At 35.1% G+C, this 19,164-nt stretch overlaps 2 protein-coding genes across 3 annotated transcripts; one reads left to right on the forward strand and one right to left on the reverse strand.

Annotated features, from left to right (window-relative positions):
- Positions 1-824: 824 nt before the first annotated feature.
- On the forward strand, positions 825-11,744 carry LOC136812659 (calmodulin-like). 2 transcript variants are annotated; one of them, XM_067069182.1, is made up of 8 exons: positions 825-902; positions 1,400-1,605; positions 7,650-7,776; positions 8,239-8,266; positions 8,893-9,036; positions 9,499-9,609; positions 10,372-10,503; positions 10,827-11,744. In XM_067069182.1, the coding sequence occupies exons 3-8, from the start codon at positions 7,723-7,725 to the stop codon at positions 10,946-10,948; spliced, it is 591 nt and encodes a 196-aa protein (XP_066925283.1). In that variant the 5' UTR covers positions 825-902; positions 1,400-1,605; positions 7,650-7,722; the 3' UTR covers positions 10,949-11,744. The 2 variants fall into 2 exon arrangements, with proteins under 2 accessions (XP_066925283.1, XP_066925285.1); XM_067069184.1 differs by lacking the exons at positions 825-902; positions 1,400-1,605 and adding an exon at positions 6,723-7,422.
- Positions 11,745-12,015: 271 nt separating this feature from the next.
- LOC136812660 (uncharacterized) lies at positions 12,016-16,582 on the reverse strand. The gene is made up of 4 exons (XM_067069185.1): positions 15,132-16,582; positions 14,409-14,706; positions 13,244-13,320; positions 12,016-12,903 (listed from the first exon to the last, which is right to left on the reverse strand). The coding sequence occupies exons 1-4, from the start codon at positions 15,202-15,204 to the stop codon at positions 12,698-12,700; spliced, it is 654 nt and encodes a 217-aa protein (XP_066925286.1). The 5' UTR covers positions 15,205-16,582; the 3' UTR covers positions 12,016-12,697.
- Positions 16,583-19,164: the final 2,582 nt, after the last annotated feature.

A 19,164-nucleotide genomic window follows, 5' to 3' on the forward strand; every position in this document is an offset into this window, starting at 1 on the left:
TTAAAGGGTTTCTAATGTCTCCAGTGAAGATAGCCACGTCTGCATTGGGAAAGGAGGGATAACAAATGGAACCTCAAACCGATTATTCTTATCGCTTTCCCCCAATGTTTTGAAGGCCTTTAGGAGACTAAATAGCTTCTACAGACGACTTTCTCTAACGTAAGAATCAAACTATCATGGGTTAATTTTTGTCTGTCAAAAAGACCCAATATCTACGGAGATTTTAAATTTATTCCCGTATATGTACTATGCTATGTTAAACGTGAGATACACTCTGGTGCCGAGTAGAGTTAACCTAATACAGGTTTTTTATAAGAACTAACTATATAAGAACACGAGGCTTCGATGGTCAAAATTCTAAGAACAAGTTGAGAACATATTAAGGCTTCACGGACCCTAAAACACCTATTTTCTTTGGAAAATGGACAAAAATACTCACAAAATGGTGAACATAAGAACATTTTTGAAATTCAAGAAATTAAGTAAACCCGAACGAAGGCTTCAAAAAAATTTAGGACGTTCTTATAAAAGAAGGTGTACCATTTTAAATGAATGACCATTACACGTTTTCTTTTATTTGAACATCCAACATTTTTGAAGTCTTCGGATGTTCTTAACATGTTCTTTATTTTGACCATTCTGTTAATATATTTTTTACCATTCTCCTAAGAAAAAGGGTGCTTTTGAGTCCACAAAGCCTTAAAATCTTCTTAACTTTTTTCTTATAAAAGAACGTGTATAACATAGCATTGACTTAAATGATTGTTGACTAACTTTTCTTCTTGACTCTTTAAAGAAAAAAGTGAAAAAAAGTCAAGGAAGGAAAGTCAAGGAAGGAAAGAAGAAGAAACAACCTCAAGTTATGTTTGGGTTGGCACAGCACGAATTGAGTTACGGTGAAGGTAGTGTTTCCTATCTCTTAGTGGTAGCTTTAATAAAGTAGCAAAAACAAGAAAAAAAGATGAGTTCCCTTATGTGCTATAGAGAGATAAGCGCTTACAACATTTGTTTTTAAGACAAACGACAAAGAAAAGGAAATTATTTTTGATATTTTTCATTTTCCTCCTTCATTATTTTATTTTTCTTGAAAAAAAAGATAATTCTTTATTTTTAGCTCTTTAAAAAAAATAAAGCGTCAATAATGTATGATATAAAAAATATTTAAAAAATGTTACATCCTATAATTAACACACAAAATATACATTTAGGAATTCGGCGTCAATTTTCAATTCAATAGAACTGACATTTTTTTCATTTATCTTCAAAAAATGTCCACATGTCGATGATAAGGTCATTTTTAAATGATTACAACCTAAATCAACATAAACGTTTAAATAACGTACTGATTCTCATTAATCCTACTTTTATGATTTTGTTGTGTTTCTTTATCCTCTTATAGAGATGCTTGTTATTGGAGGAAAGAGAGAATCAATTTTTTGGAAGGAAACAAAAAAGAGAAGGTTGAAAAACCTGTCGTATAAGATGAAGATCTAACTTTCACGCATATCATCTTATCGCTATTAAAGAGGATAAAAAGCAACATTCTTCTTCCTTGACACTAATATCATTACAACGGGACGAGAAGATGAAACTGAACAACATATGGTATATACAACTAAATTTATTGTATAAAAATAAGTTTTCAGTCCTATGTCACATATATTTAACAGTTTATTTTCGAAGTATGTGACCTATATTGTTAAGATCAGGATAGCAAAACACAAGATCTTTGAAGCAGTCCCGGTGGAACGACCGTGAAAGTGGGGAGGCTGAAGGCTCAAAATGAGATAAAATTTGCTAGGAATTTGAGAACAAATTCTTATTTGCTCTACAGTGCAGAGGCTGAAGTCTCCCCGCCTCCGCCAGTCCTATGAAGGTGATCGAGAGGGATCTGAGAGTAGTTAGGTCAGGCCCAAGCTTTAAGCAATTTGAAGGACTGGGATAGGTTCAAGGAATAGTAAAGAGGGCTTCGTAGAGTCAGCTGAAAATAAATCTAAGAATATTTATCACTGCAATAATAGCACACAAACATACTACTTTAAAGACAGCTTTAAGTAGCAATGTCGAGTGTTGAGACTATTCTAACGAACGAATATCACAGGAAAAAAAATTCGATTTCCAAGGTTGGAAATTCAATATTTTTGGGTTGGAAATTTTGGTTTTATAATTGAAGGTGGAAATTTGAGCGATTACCTTAACAGAGACCCCACTCGGCATGTTTTTCATGATTTTCATGATTTTCATGATTTTTGCAAATTTGGCATTTTTCATGGTTTTTAGCATGTTTTGGATCATTTTGGCATGTTTTTCAGAGAAACATTAGGGAATTTTGTTTATATTGTCTCTTCTCTGTTCTGATGTTCAGATTCATTAAAGATAGCTCAAAATAGCACTTTCAGCCCCTCAAAATTCTAAAATTTTCTCACTTGCCCAACCGTTAAATATTATCTTAAGTTTTCAATAAATAACATTGACAGAAATGTTAAAACAAGAATGTGTCAGGCAGGGGGGTCCATCTTTTCCAATGCTTTATAGGGAGGTAGGAGATTTCCCCGGTTTAAGATTTTAGGGGGGGGGGGTCAAGGAAAAATTAGGGGGTAACAACTTTTGGTCAAAATCTCTATCATGTTTATATTGATTTAGATATTTGGTATGGGACAACTAAAAAACAAGTGTAGATAGCTAAATCTTTGCCTGCGGCACCATGTTAAACTCTTTTTTTCATATAACTTTTAATACAAATTTCAATGTTTTCGGTTTTGAATGACTGGTGGACTGCTGCTGTCAATAGCACGGGTTCGAAATTTTTTTTAATAGGGGATACACATATAGGGGGGATGAAATAAAAATAGGGGGTTTAGATCCCTCTGCACACTATGTTTTTCTCCGTTCAAGCTCTACTTTATAAAACAAGTAGCCAATATTTGGAAGTTTTGTCAAGACTACATGTCACTGAACCACCTCATTATTCTTCCAGGGTTTAGACAGGTCCATGACCTCGGCAAAACACAGGGTTTTTTTAAAGCACCAATTTTTAAAATGTCCAACCTTGGTTTTCAGGAACAGGGCTCCCTAAGCTAAAATTTGCCTTACGTACATTTTTCTGATTCTTAGTTATATTGTTCCTACATTTCTATTTAGTTTTCCACCCTTGAAAAGACACTTTTTTTGCATCTTGAAAATCATAAACTCTTCCTATTGTCCAACCATGGTGGGCTACATTTTAAATTGCATCCTTTGATTGATTAATAAATTCCAAGTGAAATGATTTCTACTTATGTTTGTGATATTTATTAGATTATATATCGATTTCTCATCATGTCTACATCACTGTTTTTAGGTACGGGAAACACGGGGACTTCGTTGATTAATAACTCTACTTTTTGGCATTTTTTCATGCATGTTTTTTCAAAAATGCCAGTGGGATCTCTGCCTTAAGCTGATTTGGAAAACGTAAATTATCCATAGGTTTTGTAGAATAAGCCAATGCCCTTGAAAAATCAAGTGAAAAAACCCATGTAGAAATGACAATTTTCCAAGGCTGGTTGGAAAACATGACTTTTTGGGTGGGAAATTTTTATTTTCCAAACAGTTTGGGAATTGAAAAAAAAGGTCAAAAATCGATGTGAAAATACATATTTTAGTAAATTTGATACCTCAAGTTGAAAAACTAGACTTTTTGGGTCGGAAATTTGTGTTTCTCCCAAACAGTTTGGAAATCGTTAAAAATCCATGTGGAAATTACATTTTTCTAAGATTGAGACCCTTTCTTGGAAAACTAGACTTTTTGGGTTGGAAATTTGTGTTTCTCCAAACAGTTTGGAAAACGTTAAAAATCCATGTGGAAATTACATTTTTGTGAAATTGAAACTCTTTCGATTGGAAAACTAGACTTTTTGGGTTGGAAATTTGTGTTTCTCCAAACAGTTTAGAAAACGTTAAAAATCCATGTGGGGATTACGTTTTTCTAACCATTTTCTGCGCATGTCCTTGGGAAAACCACAAGCGATTTTTCGCTCAAAACTGTTTTGATATATAGCTAACCTAGATATTAGGCTATAATGTGAGCAATCAAGCTGTAAGTTTCCGTCAGGTGAGGCGTCTCTTCGGAGCGGCCTCGGTCACTCGCGGTGAGTTCGCACAGTGAAGCACATAGGGTACTTGTGTCATAGTTTCAAATAGCGCCCTGCTGAGCTGTGTGAGTGATCTAAGATCAACCACGTATCTGTGCGAACAATAACGAGAGATTGACCGGGAGCCATCGAGCCTAGGCTAGCGAGTGACAGTTCACAAAAACAAAAACCTTGTTTAAGATCTCTTTTCCACATCTCTGCCATCACTTTTTGGATTTTGGCTTTTTGGACCTACCTCCGGGTCCCCCGGTGGAGGTCCTATAAATTAACCCATGTCCGTTCGTCCGTCCGTTCGTCCGTCCGTCTGTTACCAGCTTTTCTCAGGATTGGCTCATTAGTTTTTTCTGATTTTTTGCACAATGATGCAAAATGGCAATGCCCAGAACGTGACGGAGCCCGATTTTTGAGAAAAAATTTATTTGGGCAAATTTGGGCCAAAAACTACCTAAAAATAGGGTTTTTTTGACTTTGTGCAAAATCCTGTCATTACTTTTTCCTGATTTTTTGTACAAAGATGGAGGGCAAGGTTCTCTAAAGAATGGCTGAAGTGGTTTTTCCCGGAAAATTCTTATTCGCCTTAAAAAACGTATTTTCGTATTTTGGGGGAAATTCCCTTTAACCAAATAAGAAAATATAGCTTTTAACAATGTTGACTCATTATTTTTTTCTGATTTTTTGCACAATGATGTAAAATGGCAATGCCTAAAAATGTGTCGGAGCCCGATTTCGAAAAAAAAATATATTTGGGCAAATTTGGGCCAAAAACTGCCTAAAATAGGGTTTTTTGGACTTTGTGCAAAATCCTGTTATTACTTTTTTCTGATTTTTTGTACAAAGATGGAGGGCAAGATTCTCTAAAGAATGACTGAAGTGGTTTTTCCTGGGAAATTCTTATTCGCCTTAAAAGACGGATTTTCGTATTTTGGGGAAATTCCCTTTAACCAAATAAGAAAATATAGCTTTTCTCAAAGTTGACTCATTATTTTTTTCTGATTTTTTGCACAATGATGCAAAATGGCAATGCCCAAAATGTGACGAAGCCAGAATTTTAAGGAAAATTATTTTGGGCAAATTTGGGCCAAAAACAGCTTTAAAAGGTTTTTTGGGCCTGAATGGTTCAAGTGATTTTCGTATTTGGGGAAATTCCTTTTTACCATTTTACATTATTCAACACACAAGCTTTATTTTTCCATTCTGAATTTTTGTATAATTATTGTCACTTTTTTCTTATTTTCATCTGATGTTAATCATTAGGTAGGTCCATTCAGCATGTTGCTTGTTTCAACGTGAATTTTAAAAAATTCCAACCTTGTTAAATTTGGATTTTGGCTTTTTTCAACCTGAAAAATTCCAACCTTGTTAAATTTGGATTTTGGCTTTTTCAACCCCGATTTTCGAAAATTCCAACCTTGTTTAAGCTTGGATTTTGGCTTTTTTTCCAACTGAATTTTAAAAAATTCCAACCTTGTTAAATTTGGGTTTTGGCTTTTTTCAACCTGGATTTACGAAAATTCCAACCTTGTTAAATTTGGATTTTGGCTTTTTTCAACCTGGATTTACGAAAATTCCAAGCCATGGAAAATGCGAAATTTTCAACCTTGGAGAATGTCCCACATTTTCAGGTTGGATTTTCCATTGGATTTTATCTTTTTTCCAACTAAGAAAACTTGAAATTTCCAACCTTGGAAATCGAACATTTTTTCCTGTGTATAGTAACCAGAATCTGAAATATAAATTTTAAACCTCCGGGTAGCTAGCTATCGAAAGAGAAGCCTTTGGGCCGCCTCCGACTGCCGTCGCAGACTTACTTACTTATTTACTTTATTATTTAGCTTGATTGAACAGCTCTTTCGTGTCAGCTATCGTATCTCGTTCTGAGATAACCTGCTGGTCGTTGCTGACATTTCTATTGCATTCTCAAACAAGCTTTTACAGTGATTTGCTAATTTTCCAAATAATAGATTCAATTTCATCTTCTTCCAGGTCCACACAACATGCACTTCATGGGAGGAAATTTTCAGACACAAAGTTTAATATTTTAACAACAGGCTCGTCGTATCGCTATAAGGCTTAATTAATTAAACGACTGAGAAATGGCTTATAGACCTATTGCTAAAAAACATAAACATCATTTAAACGAAAGAATAGTATAGCTCAATTCTTTGCTTTTTCTTTTTCACTTTTTTTGTTAATTTTATCAGCCATGTACTGAGCGCTGTGATTTAGGCCTTTTTTATTTTACTGAAAGTTTGTTAAAACACACATGAAAGTGAGCAACCAGCAAAAGTGTGTAGGTAGAATCGTAAAATCCTCTAACAGCTATGTATGTTTTATCTCTCTCGCATGCTGTATTCATTAACTTGCTTTCCCATATCATTCATGGGTAGTTTTTTTTCATACTCGCAACATTGTTTTATTTCATTTTTGGTTTTCATTTTTATCAGCATGTTTTCATCCTTCACAGTTCTATCAGAGATTTTTGTTTTTGTTTCTGTAGCAATACACTCTTTTTGTTTATAAGAGCCAGTTAACTTCTGTCGAGGCTGAGCATTTGTTTTTGACACTTTGAGCCTTATATATTGTTCTTATCTTGTTTTTATTTCAAGGGGGAAATTGAAATATTTTTATTCTTGTATTCTGTTTTTTCTACTTTGACCCTAAAGTTCAAGCTTAGAATTGTTCTTAAATTGTTCTCATTTTTCTGGCGTTTTTTAGCCTTGTTGTTCTTATAATGTTGTACTAAGTAAAAAAGCAGATGAATATTTACCTTGCTTTGGTACGTGTATCTCAGTTATTTATAGCCTTTATCTGTTGATGTTGAAGCAAGGATGTTGTTTATATATTTCTGAAAATGAGAGTCTCAAATTAGGGTTCCCCAGAAGAAAAAAGTGTACATGGGGGTTGCGGAGGTTCATTTCTGTTCCAAGGGTAATAATAATATGCGTCTTTCCCTGTGTTTCTCTAAAAAGCAAGGAAGAATATCTTTCTAAATACACCACAAACAGAAAGACAGCAGTCATTTCTCTAATATTTTAATCGAAAAAACAGAGTTTTTGATTTTGATATTGAACAATGTATCTTCCTTTTAATGAGGTTTCAAAAACTAAACAATTCATTTTTTTAGAGGGGTTGGAAATCCCAACCCACTTTCCAGACTTTATGAGGAGATTAAAAAGGGAATCTTTATAGAATCTTAAAAGGAAAATCACTTTTTTGGAAAATCGTATTGGTACGACATTCTACATCTTCATCATCAGTGAATTGGGTACTAAAGGCTTGCAGATAACGGGTATGTGTTGACCTCAACCACTGATTTTCAGATGTTTTATTGACCTATTTATGATATGCACCATTGTAATGTCTTCTGACGTTGTATCACGGACCCAACAGCTGATTGGTAGTAAGTGACGTATTGACTGATTTTACGTCACTTACAATCAATTAGCTATTGGGTCCGTGATGTAATGTCAGAAGACATTACAATGGTGCATATCATGAATATAATTCTTCTCATAGAAATTGTTGACGACATTTCACCTCTTCGAGAGATAAGAAAAACACATCATTTCTACATCTATACACAACAAAGATGGCGTCGTATGCATTAATGAAAAGACATGTACAAAAAAGCAAACCTAATAATGTAAGAGATGAAATTTTTTGGAACTTCTTGGTGAATATTCTTTGGTCACAAATTCAAAATCTACTTGATTTGTTATTTAAGATATATTTGATTTGCCATACAATATGGATCGAAGTGATTTCTTTACTTTACCCAATTTGAGGCTCTTTGGTAAAAAATTCCCCAAAGATTCTGTATTTCTATGATTCATTGAATTTATATTACACGTTTTTTTATAAGAACATCCAAAATTTTCGAAGCCTTGGGATGTCCTTATTTTTTTGGGTTTCAAGCCTAAAAATGTTCTTATTTTCACCATTTTGCGACCATTTTTACCTATTTTCCTAAGAAAACGGGTATTTTTGAGTCCACAAAGCCTCAAAAAGTTCTTAACTTGTTCTTAACATTTTGGCCATCGAAGCTTTATGGTCTTATATAGTTTGTTCTTATAAAAAAAGTTTTCTGTTTTTCCATTATACACAGGAATGTTTACCAGAAGAACAAATCAAAGGTAAGCGATCGCCTTCAATTATCTTGGTATAAGGATCAACTAGGAATTGCTGGAAGTAAAGTTTGCCAGCACGATGAAGTGCAGAAAACTCAGGACGTACAGTAATACGATGTTGATATAACTCTTTGATGCTTGAGCTGTGTCTGATCATGGCGTAGGATTTAATGATATGTCATCTGGGTATTCCATCCTACATCGAATATCAAACAACGGCTAGGTTAATAGATCAAAGGTTTTTACTAAAATGAACTCCTAGGAGATTGGATTGGTCCCCAATAGTTGCACTTCACACTTTTTTATCATAAACTTTGGCTCAATCTTCGTATTTATATATTTTCAGCCTCAAAATAAAAATCATAAAGATATACTCAAAATTCTCAATTGCTTTACTAGAAACATAAAATCGTTGTTTTCTGAGTCATATCTGAGGGTATTCAGCCTCGTGTTCCATGATTTTTACTTTGAAAAAAATGTTCTCTTCTTCGGAGAAATCGAAAGTCATTTGATTGGGAAACAATGTCATCGACAGAAAAATATTGTTGGATAAACATTAAAATGGGATTCCTTAAAATGGATATAGTGATTTCCGAGCATTTCTTTCCAAATAGTTAAATTTTGTTTTACAGAATACCAAGACGCTTTCCAGATGTTTGACAAGGATGGCAATGGTTATATCACCACAAGAGAGTTGAAGGCGCTACTGAGATGTTTAGGATGTAACCCGACTGATTCAGAACTTCAACAAATTATCAACGAGGCTGATGCTGACGGTATATTATTATATTCTCTTTCACTTTAGCTTTATTTTGATGTTTGATTTTCTTCCATTTCTAATTTTTGAAAAAAAGCTGGTAGACCGGCTGTGTAAAACCTCTATGGTGTCTTCTTTCTAACTGAGGAAAGGCAGAAAGTTTGTAACGGGCTTTTTAAGTGAGTTTCTAAACATTGATCAAAAACGGTGACCACGACGACCGGCGACCACGACCAGATAAATTCGGGTTATCGAGTTTCCTTTTCTCCAACCTAGAGTGTCTTTTCTTCTTTCATTTGAATATATTGTATTGAAGAGTAACCTCACCTCATCTATTTAGAGACACGTGCCAAATGCATAAAACAACTATTTCGATGCTCTTGGAGATTTATTAGGGTGTCAATTTTTAAGTCGACTGACACTATTATCAACTATCTTATTACATGAATAAGCCATTTTTAAAAGCAATCTTCATTTCTAGGGAATGGAAAAATCGATTTTCAAGAGTTCATTACTCTTATGGAGAAGATGACAAAACCTACTGAAGAATTAGCAAGTACATTAGAAGCTTTTCGTGTCTTCGATAGAGATGGTAGGTACCATAGTCATGCTTGCCATTAAACCATTATTTCAGCTTGATAGACCAGTAGCGTGGTAAGAAAAGTGAAAATAGAGAAAGTTTATTTGAAATTGGTTTTAATAATATGATTGATCTAATGTAAACAAGTTTAAATTTAATACACTTTTTTTTTATAAGAACAATTTTATAAGAACAATCAGGCTCAAAAATGCCCAAAAATAAGAACAATTTAAGAACAGTGAAGAGGCTGAAGTTAGAGAGTTATAGCAAAAAGAATCACTGGTTTCTAAAATCCTCTAAATAGTAAAGTAAATAGCCAAAACTTGTTTTTACATAGTAAAGTAAATAGCCAAAACTTGTTTTTTACCTTAGAAAAAATAAGAACAAAATAAGAACAATTCAAGGCTCAAAGTGCCAAAAAAATAAGAACAGCCGAGCCTCAGCAAAAAATTACTGGTTCTTATAAAAAAAAATATGAGCCTCGACTGTTCTTATTTTTTGGCAATGTGAGTCTCAAACTGTTCTTATCCTGTCCTTATTTATAGGGTGAAATTGGGGTATTTTAGGCTTAATTCCCAATTTTTACTACTTTGACCCCTAAATTGCTTGAGATTAAGTAATTTCAGGGCTCAGAATTGCTATTAAATTGTTCTTATTTTTTGGCCTCCTTGTTCATAAAACGTGGTTCTTATATAAGAAGAAGAGTGTATTATGCTAAGCTTGTCTCCGTGGTTATCTCTACCCTGAATCTTTCTTTTTTGAATTTTCTATTAGGTCTTGGTACAATCAATAGTAAATCTATTCGAGAGATTATGCATCGATCACTTGAACAAGTTCCTGTTACTGAAATTAATGAGATCTTGGAAAACCTCGGTTTGGTTAAAGATCGTATAGTTACTTATGAAGGTAAACATATATTTCAATTTTCGTTTTAAAAACATTTAAAAATCTAGAAATCTAGTCTACACAATAGACAGCTCCAGCCTTTCAGGCCTTACTCTTGAGTTGGAGCTTTACGCACAAAACGAGGGAAGATTACTACCCTTACGAAGACGGTTCTTCTGTTTAGATTTGCTGCAGTAAAAATAACTTTGATGATAAGATTTAATAGTTTTTTTACCAATCTTAACTTAGCTTAACTGAGACGCTTAACAAGCTACAGCTTTAGCCCCTACCCTTTGAAGATCATTGTACTAGTCAATTTGAATTATCATTATCTCTTTCAATAGAATTTGCAAAGTTGGTGACACCAAAAGCAGCTTTTCACGTGTCACGTGACAAACTTCATGACCTTTCAGCTGCAGCCGTTGCAAGTGCTGTTGATATCTCTTTCGAATCTCAAGCTTCTTGATTGGTTATTGACCGGAGATGTTGTTGGATATAATATGGAATGTGGTTGGATGAAGTTCAATGCCGTTTGCATTGGAAATATAAACAAAGAAGAGCTGGACCTGTTTGTTGGTATGTAAAAATGATAACCGAAAAATATTCGTTGCTTTTGCGAATATTGACGAGAATACTCTTGATAATGGCTTTTTGATGTATGAGTAATTCATTAATAATGATACCATAAAAAAATGATGATTCTCGGCGGATCTCTTGCATGAGTAAAGAAACATGCATCATGGGCATCTCTCTATAAATTATGATGTTTATAGCAAGAATGCGTAACAAATGAAATTGTTCGTAACAAATTGAACGTTCGTATAACATTTTACTTGTGAATGTTGTTTTGACATTTAAGCCCAGCTGCTGAATTGAGAATTCAATTTCTTGCCATCCAATGCTCAAACAATTAATTATTCAACTGAGTCATTAAGCCATGATGCAATGGAGGTAGTATTGATAAAACAATAAGCAATCTCACAGTCGAAATGAATCACGGGTAATCAGTACCACTATATTTTTGCGTCTGTAACATGGTGTTCTAAATATTTCAAATATGTTCCCAACAAATTTAGAACGCCATTGTTCGTAAATGACTGGGAAGCCGTTATGGGGACGCAATCAGTTCTGATTGCCAATGATTCATTTCGACCAATGTTTAGGTTAACTATGTTTTCTCTGTATGACGAGTTACTACTGTTCCTTCAAAAACAATATTTTGTTGTAAATATCCTAAATAAAGAAACTGTATAAGTATGATAATAATGTTCATTTTCTGAGAAAGTTTTAATCCCGGGGGGGGGGGGTTGCTAGGTTTGCGAGGTGAATGGTATGTCCGAGCCAAAAATCGAGTGGGACAATTGGGGTTATTGGGACCCCTAGAGAGATTTTTCTCAAAGTTTTTGTCGATTTTCACTCGATTATTGTCCAAATTTGGCAAAATCACGACCCTTTGAGAGAGGGAATTTTAAATTTTGTGATTTTTGGAGACTTACAGAGAATTTTCTTTTGAATGATTTTTTAACCCCCTTTGAGAGACTTTCGGGCGTGAAAAAGAGGGACCCTTATGGCTCGCACATACTCGGTACCCATTTTGCCCAAGTACCCCTCCCCTCCCCCGAGGGGGGGGGGTTTAAACTTTTTTCCTAACCATAATACATTTCTTCATTAGAGGATTTTCCAAAGCTCGTGCCATACTATTTTTGCTTTTTGTTCGTTCTTATTGTTCATTTGTTCTAAATTGTTTCAGTGAAAAAAATCCAATTTTAACAATATGTTGGTGTTAAACGCACGGTTATTCCGTTCATACCGGTATTCAGAGTTGTACTGCACTGACAACGAGTTATTTGACGTGTACTCCAGCGTCACACCAAGTGACAAGACAATAATAACACGTTATGATAGGTTTTGCGATTACGCGGAGCAGGAAAAGTTTGCTGTTTGGAGTTGATCAAAGCTACATCTTCCTCAAGTAAGAGGTAACCCTGGTTCACAGTATCTTGAGGTATTCTCAAGGGAGCCAAATTTACAACAACCTCCACTCTGATAGTGCTGGTAATGACTTCGATGATTATTGTCATTATTTTGAGAGACCAACGTTCCATTTAAGATTGAAAATTTCGAATTTCGTCTTACAAAAGGTAGCAAAATAAATGTTGGTCGTTACCTTGGTAACATCAACCATTTAAGGTCACTGACCCTCAAAAGACAAGATTTATCCAGTAGTAAAGCTACTATATGTGACATTAGTATCTGTGCTCAGATGTTCTGTGGATGAGAACGATGTCATTGTATTTTCTAATCTTCTTTTCTTCCGTTGTGAGTATTTGTACCAAATGGTAACACCTATCAAAATGACGATTAGCTCTGTGACCATAAGGATGACAATGGTTGCAGAATCGAAATGGCTTGTTGTTGAACCTGAAAAATTATACCAAGGTTTTAGACGTTCAAATTTTCATGATTTGGTGTGTGAGCTTTTTTGCTGTTTTGTTTCAGCTGAAAAAAGTCTTGTCAATTCATGATATTCATGACGTAATGTTTTCTACGGAAAGACCCCGGTTTTTGCCAGTAGTGAAAAATTTTACACAACTTTTTTCTAGTTTAAATTTGCCACTACTTGCTAAAACCGGGGTATTTCCGTAGAAAACATTACGTGATTACGTCATGAATATCATGAATACTTGATGAGTTCTACTTATGCTTTCAAAAAAGGTTCCAAAGAATGGTTACTTTCTTTATGATGTTAAAAGTGACAAACCTTTTCGTATATCTTTGTTACCAACACTGTGTACGGATGGACAATATGTCTCACATGAGCATGATTTCGGATTCCATCTATAAATAGGTAGAGATAAATGAGTTTTAATTTTGGGCACAATGGGCTCTTCCAGAAAATGTTAGTACACCCCGGGTGGAGGATATATTGTCCGGGGGGTAGTAAAAATTCGTCAAATTTTGCCTTGTCCAGGGGGTAATTTTGCTCTGTGCTGGGGTAATTTCGGGTGTCCGGGGGTCAGCTGATGCTTGTCCGGGGGGTGAAACCCGTTGTCCGGGGGGTCAAAAGTCCGGGGGGTAAATCACTGAAAATTGTTATATCCTCCACCCCCCATATACAATTTTTTTCTGGAATCAAACTAGTTATTTCCCCAATACAGTTCAACCAGAGAACTCATCGGGCAAACGATCAAAGGTATATCCTCAATTTCCATTCATCTAATTTCGGACAGACTTGATTCTCTTCAACATACTTTGACCCTAGTATCTTAATTCTGTACCTACATTTTTGTGTATTTACAGAAAGGCTCTTGATCTCGATTTTCAATTAATTGATGCTAGACAGAGTTGCATTTCTGCCACACTTTTTGAAGTATCTTCTTTTACAGCCCTGTCTCACAGCCCCGGTGGAACTTTTCTCCTCAGTATAGATAAAATTCAATTGTTCGTAAGTCGAAAAATCCAGTAGAGATGGTTATGGAGTGCAATTTTGAAACATTAAATTTCGAATGGGGATGAAACCAAAGTCAATTTCCCAGTGGGGCTGAAATTTCAGGGTATTTTCCCAACAGGACGAAATTTTCGCCAAATTTTCCATTCAGGCTGTGGTCCCAGCCGATCTGTGACACAGGGGTTCTCTTGATTCTCGATTTTCATGTAATTTGATACCGAAGAGTTGTATTTCTTCAACATCATAGAGTGTAGAGGGATCCACCCTAAGAATTTTCATGGGGCCTTGTGAAAATAACCACCAGCTAGATTTTAAGAATGTAGCTTCCATCTCCAAGAAATGAAAAATCAATTGTGCTTAAAAGATAATCTTAAGGCTTGCAATGTAGCCTCGTAAAGATATAAAATATGCAGATTATAGGCATTAGGTTATAGCATACTTTGATTCTAGTATCTTTTGCACTTAATTCTGTACCTACATTTTAGGGTATTCACAGAAGGGTTCTTGATCTCCACCCGGACATCTGCCACAAACACAGACTTCTTTACATTCTGTGTGATTGGTCACTTCAACAAAACCATTCCCATTATTCGTCAATACTGTCTGATATTTGAGTTCTTCTGTCCGAGAAGGTTGACATTGGTATTGATAAGGGCGTTGACCACCCTGACATCGGTGAATTTTGACGTACACCGGATGTATGATCATACGGTCGTTTTCTATTCCTTGGAGGACTGGATATGGTTTACATACGATTGGTTTTGACCTCATAATAACTGGTGTTTGAAAAATGAAAATGATAATTTCAGTTAAAGTCTATTCACGATAAGTGTGCATACTCTTTTTTCTTTTACCTATAACCTTTGAAGGAATTCTTCAATCTTTATAAATTTGGTATCATTGGAAAGATATTACTGAGTGGAACAATTTGAAATAAAAAAATCTTTAAAATAATTCTAAAAATGAAGATGAAAATGAAGAAGAAAAAAATGAAGATCTTGTAAAAAAGTGCTAGAAATTCAAAATTGATTGCTTCATAATGGTCAACAGACCTGAGAATACATATCATCATAGATCGTCTCATACAGGTCAAAAGACCTACACTTCTATAGATAAAAACTTGTAGAACCACACATACTGGTTAAGTTCCAGAAACACCGCAAAAAGTAAATACTGTCTGTTGTTATTTTTTGTCTGTTACCTTTAGTTGATTGCGTCAGCATGAAGCATCCCAAGAAACAAACGGCAGCCAAACAGTAACATAAAGTCTTCATAGTATTGATTGCTCGAAAAAAAATTATATTTTAGTTAGTTTCCTATATTTTCTAGAGATAGGAGGATAGAAAGAAGGCTGGTTTTATGCTGTAACTTTTACCGTCCAATTACTCCCAATGTTCCTTCGTTGCAAAACAAATTATTTTGACTTAGATATGCATTGTGGACTACAATTATAAACTTCAGATTAAACCACTCGAATTTCTAGCCTTACAAGACAGATAAGTACCACTAAGAGAAGTATTTTAACCCAGAAGTTTTATCCCGTATTTATAGTGCTAGTCGCGCTTGTCCGGACGTCCGGTTATTGCAGATTTCTCCATGTTTTACTTCCAAATATAAAGCATGCAAAATTTATGATTTTTTTACTATCTATTGCGAAACAGTGACTTCTACTGTTTATCCGGCAAGAAGCACCATACTGTTTTAAAAACAGTCATGTTAAATTTGGATTTTCTTTAACAGTGTTATACATTTTTTCTTGGATAGCCTTTTCTATGTGACCTTTATATCTATCACATTCTTAATATACTTAAACTATGTACAAGAAAATCAATCATAATTCCATAGATAAATCTGATCAAAAGTCGTCGAATTCTTTATTTACGGAGGATTTCTGAAGACTTTGATTTTTTGAGGTTTTTTTATGCTAACGCATATAGAGCAGTGAGGTAGATTCTAAAAAAGTCAGTCTATTTATAAACACTTATATTGGAACTGTCTCCAGAAATTATACAGGATTTTTTGTAATGATATTACAGGAATAATAAGAAATCTCTGTGTCATGTATAGACGTTTATGCCCACTTAGAAAGATATTTTCCTTGGAATTGACACTATAATATTGAGAATTCTAGAGTTATTCTATTTTGCCTGTAAACAATAGAATCTAGAATATCTGCAAATCAAAGAACTATTTTCCATCCATGAGCTCCTTCGTCAAATAGCTGAGCCCCCCTCAGTGGTAACTCAGATCACGATATCACGCAATTTTTTGTCTTCAAATCACGATCACGAAAATCAGCAAAAATGGCTGATCACGCATCCTTTCGGAAAAGTCCTAGTCATGTATCACAGCTAGAAAAAATTCCAAATCACGTAATCAGACGCAACAAAAAAGACCCTATAATGTCATCACGCCAACCGCTTGGGGGGCCTCATATAAGAAAACTCAACTCACTACCTGAAATCACGAAGTTCTAATGTAAGAAGTCCGTGTTGAAACATTCTTTATGACGGTATCCAAATGCCTTGTAAACAGTTACAACACCATAATCTTTTCCTTTTATCATAAGGCTCCATTTTGATAATCTTGTAAACATTTCTTATCCAAGTTACAACTTCACACAGGGTTAACACTGAATTATCTGTTAAGTGTTAATCCATCTAAATTTTTTTGATATTCAAATTTTTCATCTACATATCAATCATGATGATAATATGTCCATTTATCAGAGATTGTTATCGTATTTCATATAAGTACAAAAAATGAATGGGCTGATGGATTATTACGTTTTTTCTATAATAAGCATACAACTTGATTAATCTTCAAAGACTGGTTTGTAAGAAGAAAGAGCCATGTCTTGTGATAATAGCACTCTTGTAACTTCCGAGAAAGCTATCAATGCATGGTCCTAAGGTCCTAAGGTTCCACAAAGAAGTGTAAAGTTAAATTCGCACGAACGCCCTATCGCTTTATTTTTTCTGAATTTTATTTTCCCACACAAAAATGAGACTAGTTATTTTCAATCGCTGCAGTCTATCATAAAAACATTAAAATCCAAAATACCAAAAAGTATCCACCAATACTAATAATATAATACAATAATCTTTTTTTTTTTGAAGCAATGAAAGAACATCTTGAGTCCATAAATAAGCAGGAAATGCAAACGTAAATGATTGCTGGAAGATGTTGCGAGATAAATTATTCGAGTTTAGGAATCGGTACGTTCCTCGTACGAAGAGAAAACATGCTTACGGAAAAAAGGGAAGTTTTGCAATCGATCAAGATATTCAAGAAAGCTTAAAAGAAAAATGTTGTCTTCATCGTAAATGGATAAGATCAATAGGTACAACTTCGGAACAGAGAAATAGAGCTATTTACGCTACTGCGAGAAAGAAAGAAGAAGACTAGAAGAAAGAATTTGTGGTCAAGCAGAAAGAAGCCCTAAGAAGTTTTGGAAGCATATCCAAAACTCGATGAAGACCAAATCGGGAATTTCCCCTCTTCTCCTTGATCCAAATGATAAATCATCACTTCGTTTTACTGACGAGGATAAAGCTGACATCCTACAGGATCAGTTTTGCAGTGTTTTTACGAATGAACCAGCTTGGTCACTACCCGAGTTTCCATCACGAACAGACACAAATGTAGCATTCGATCTAACAATCGACATGGTCAGAAAGGAACTGAAAGGTTTGAATCCTAATACATCGCTAGGACCTGATGAGACTCACCCAGTCATGCTGAAAAAGCTGGCATTTTACATAGCCGGTCCTTTACATATTATCATGGCCAAGTCCTTCGTAGAAAGTAAACTACCTGATGATTGGAAGACTGCACATGTGAAAAAAGAACCTTGCAGAAAACTACAGACCTGTTAGGTTAGTTTAACATCAGTTGCGTGTAGAGTAATGGAAAGAATCCTAAAGAAACAAATAATGGAGCATCCATGAATGAGAAACTGCTATCAACCAAACAACATGGGTTCGTGGGTAAGCGATCGACAGTGACACAACTACTTCACTACTTAGACAAATGTGCGGACTCGATATCTAATGATAAGGTTGTTGACGTAATCTATTTCGACTTTGCAAAGGCCTTTGACACCGTTCCACATCGCAGATTACTAAGAAAACTCGAAGCGGATGGTAGCAGAGGAAGGGTATTTGGTTGGATGAAAGCATTTTTGTCCGATCGTTACCAATATGTGAAGGTCAATGGGAAGTTATCTAAGAAATACCAGGTGCATAGAGTGGTGTACCAAAAGGAAGTGTCTTAGGTCCACTCCTTTTCGTTATTTACATCAATGATCTAGCTGCAGTCACCAACTCAGAAATGTTCCTCTTTGCCGATGACACAAAGCTGGTTGAAGAAATGAATAACGCTGAAGATGCAATTAGACTTCAGCACGATATCGAGGCAATGGAAAAGCGGCTTTTTGAAATTCCATCCTGACAAGTGTCACGTGTTGACACTAGGGAAATTCTGGAACATTCAACATGCACATCATTACGAGATCGCTAACTCTGTCCTAGAACATGTCGATCAAGAGAAGGATCTCGGAGTGATTATTGATAGTGAATTGAATTTCGAAGTGCACATCTACACCAAGATCAAGAAGGCTAACTCGATCGTTGGATTGATTAACCGAAGCTTCGACTACCTTTCTCTTGAGATGCTCCGCACACTTTTCATTGCATTTGTGAGACCTCACCTTGAGTACGCGCAAGCAGTTTGGTGTCCACGGCTGATCAAACACTCTGATGCAATTGAAAGTGTCCAACGTAGAGCCACAAGACTTGTCGGTGGTTATAGAAACCATTCATATGAAGAACGTTTACAAGTCATGAATCTACCCAGCCTGAAGATCCGGCATAAAATCGGGGACATGGTGGAAGTATATAAACATCTTAATGTCTATGATAAATCTTCCCTATGTCAGAAACTCGTTCTTCGAAATATCGACCTCAACGTAAGCACAATCTCGAATTAAAGAGGAATTTCGCTGAAGACGGCATTAGAGGATACCAAACGAATTCACTTTACTATAGGAGCATTGATACTTGGAGCGGTTTGGCAACCAATGTTGTAAATGCACCGTCCGTAGGGAAATTCAAACTAGAATTGACAAACAAATGGAACCATAAGATCTATAAATTGTAAAGATGTAAGATTGTTTCATAGAGGTCAATAGACCTGAGAAATACACTTCTATAAATTAATAGTAAAATTGTTAA

Source organism: Clytia hemisphaerica, unplaced genomic scaffold (assembly GCF_902728285.1).
Source record: "Clytia hemisphaerica strain Z4C2 unplaced genomic scaffold, Clytia hemisphaerica genome assembly, whole genome shotgun sequence".
In the NCBI taxonomy this organism is placed as follows: Eukaryota; Metazoa; Cnidaria; class Hydrozoa; order Leptothecata; family Clytiidae; genus Clytia; species Clytia hemisphaerica.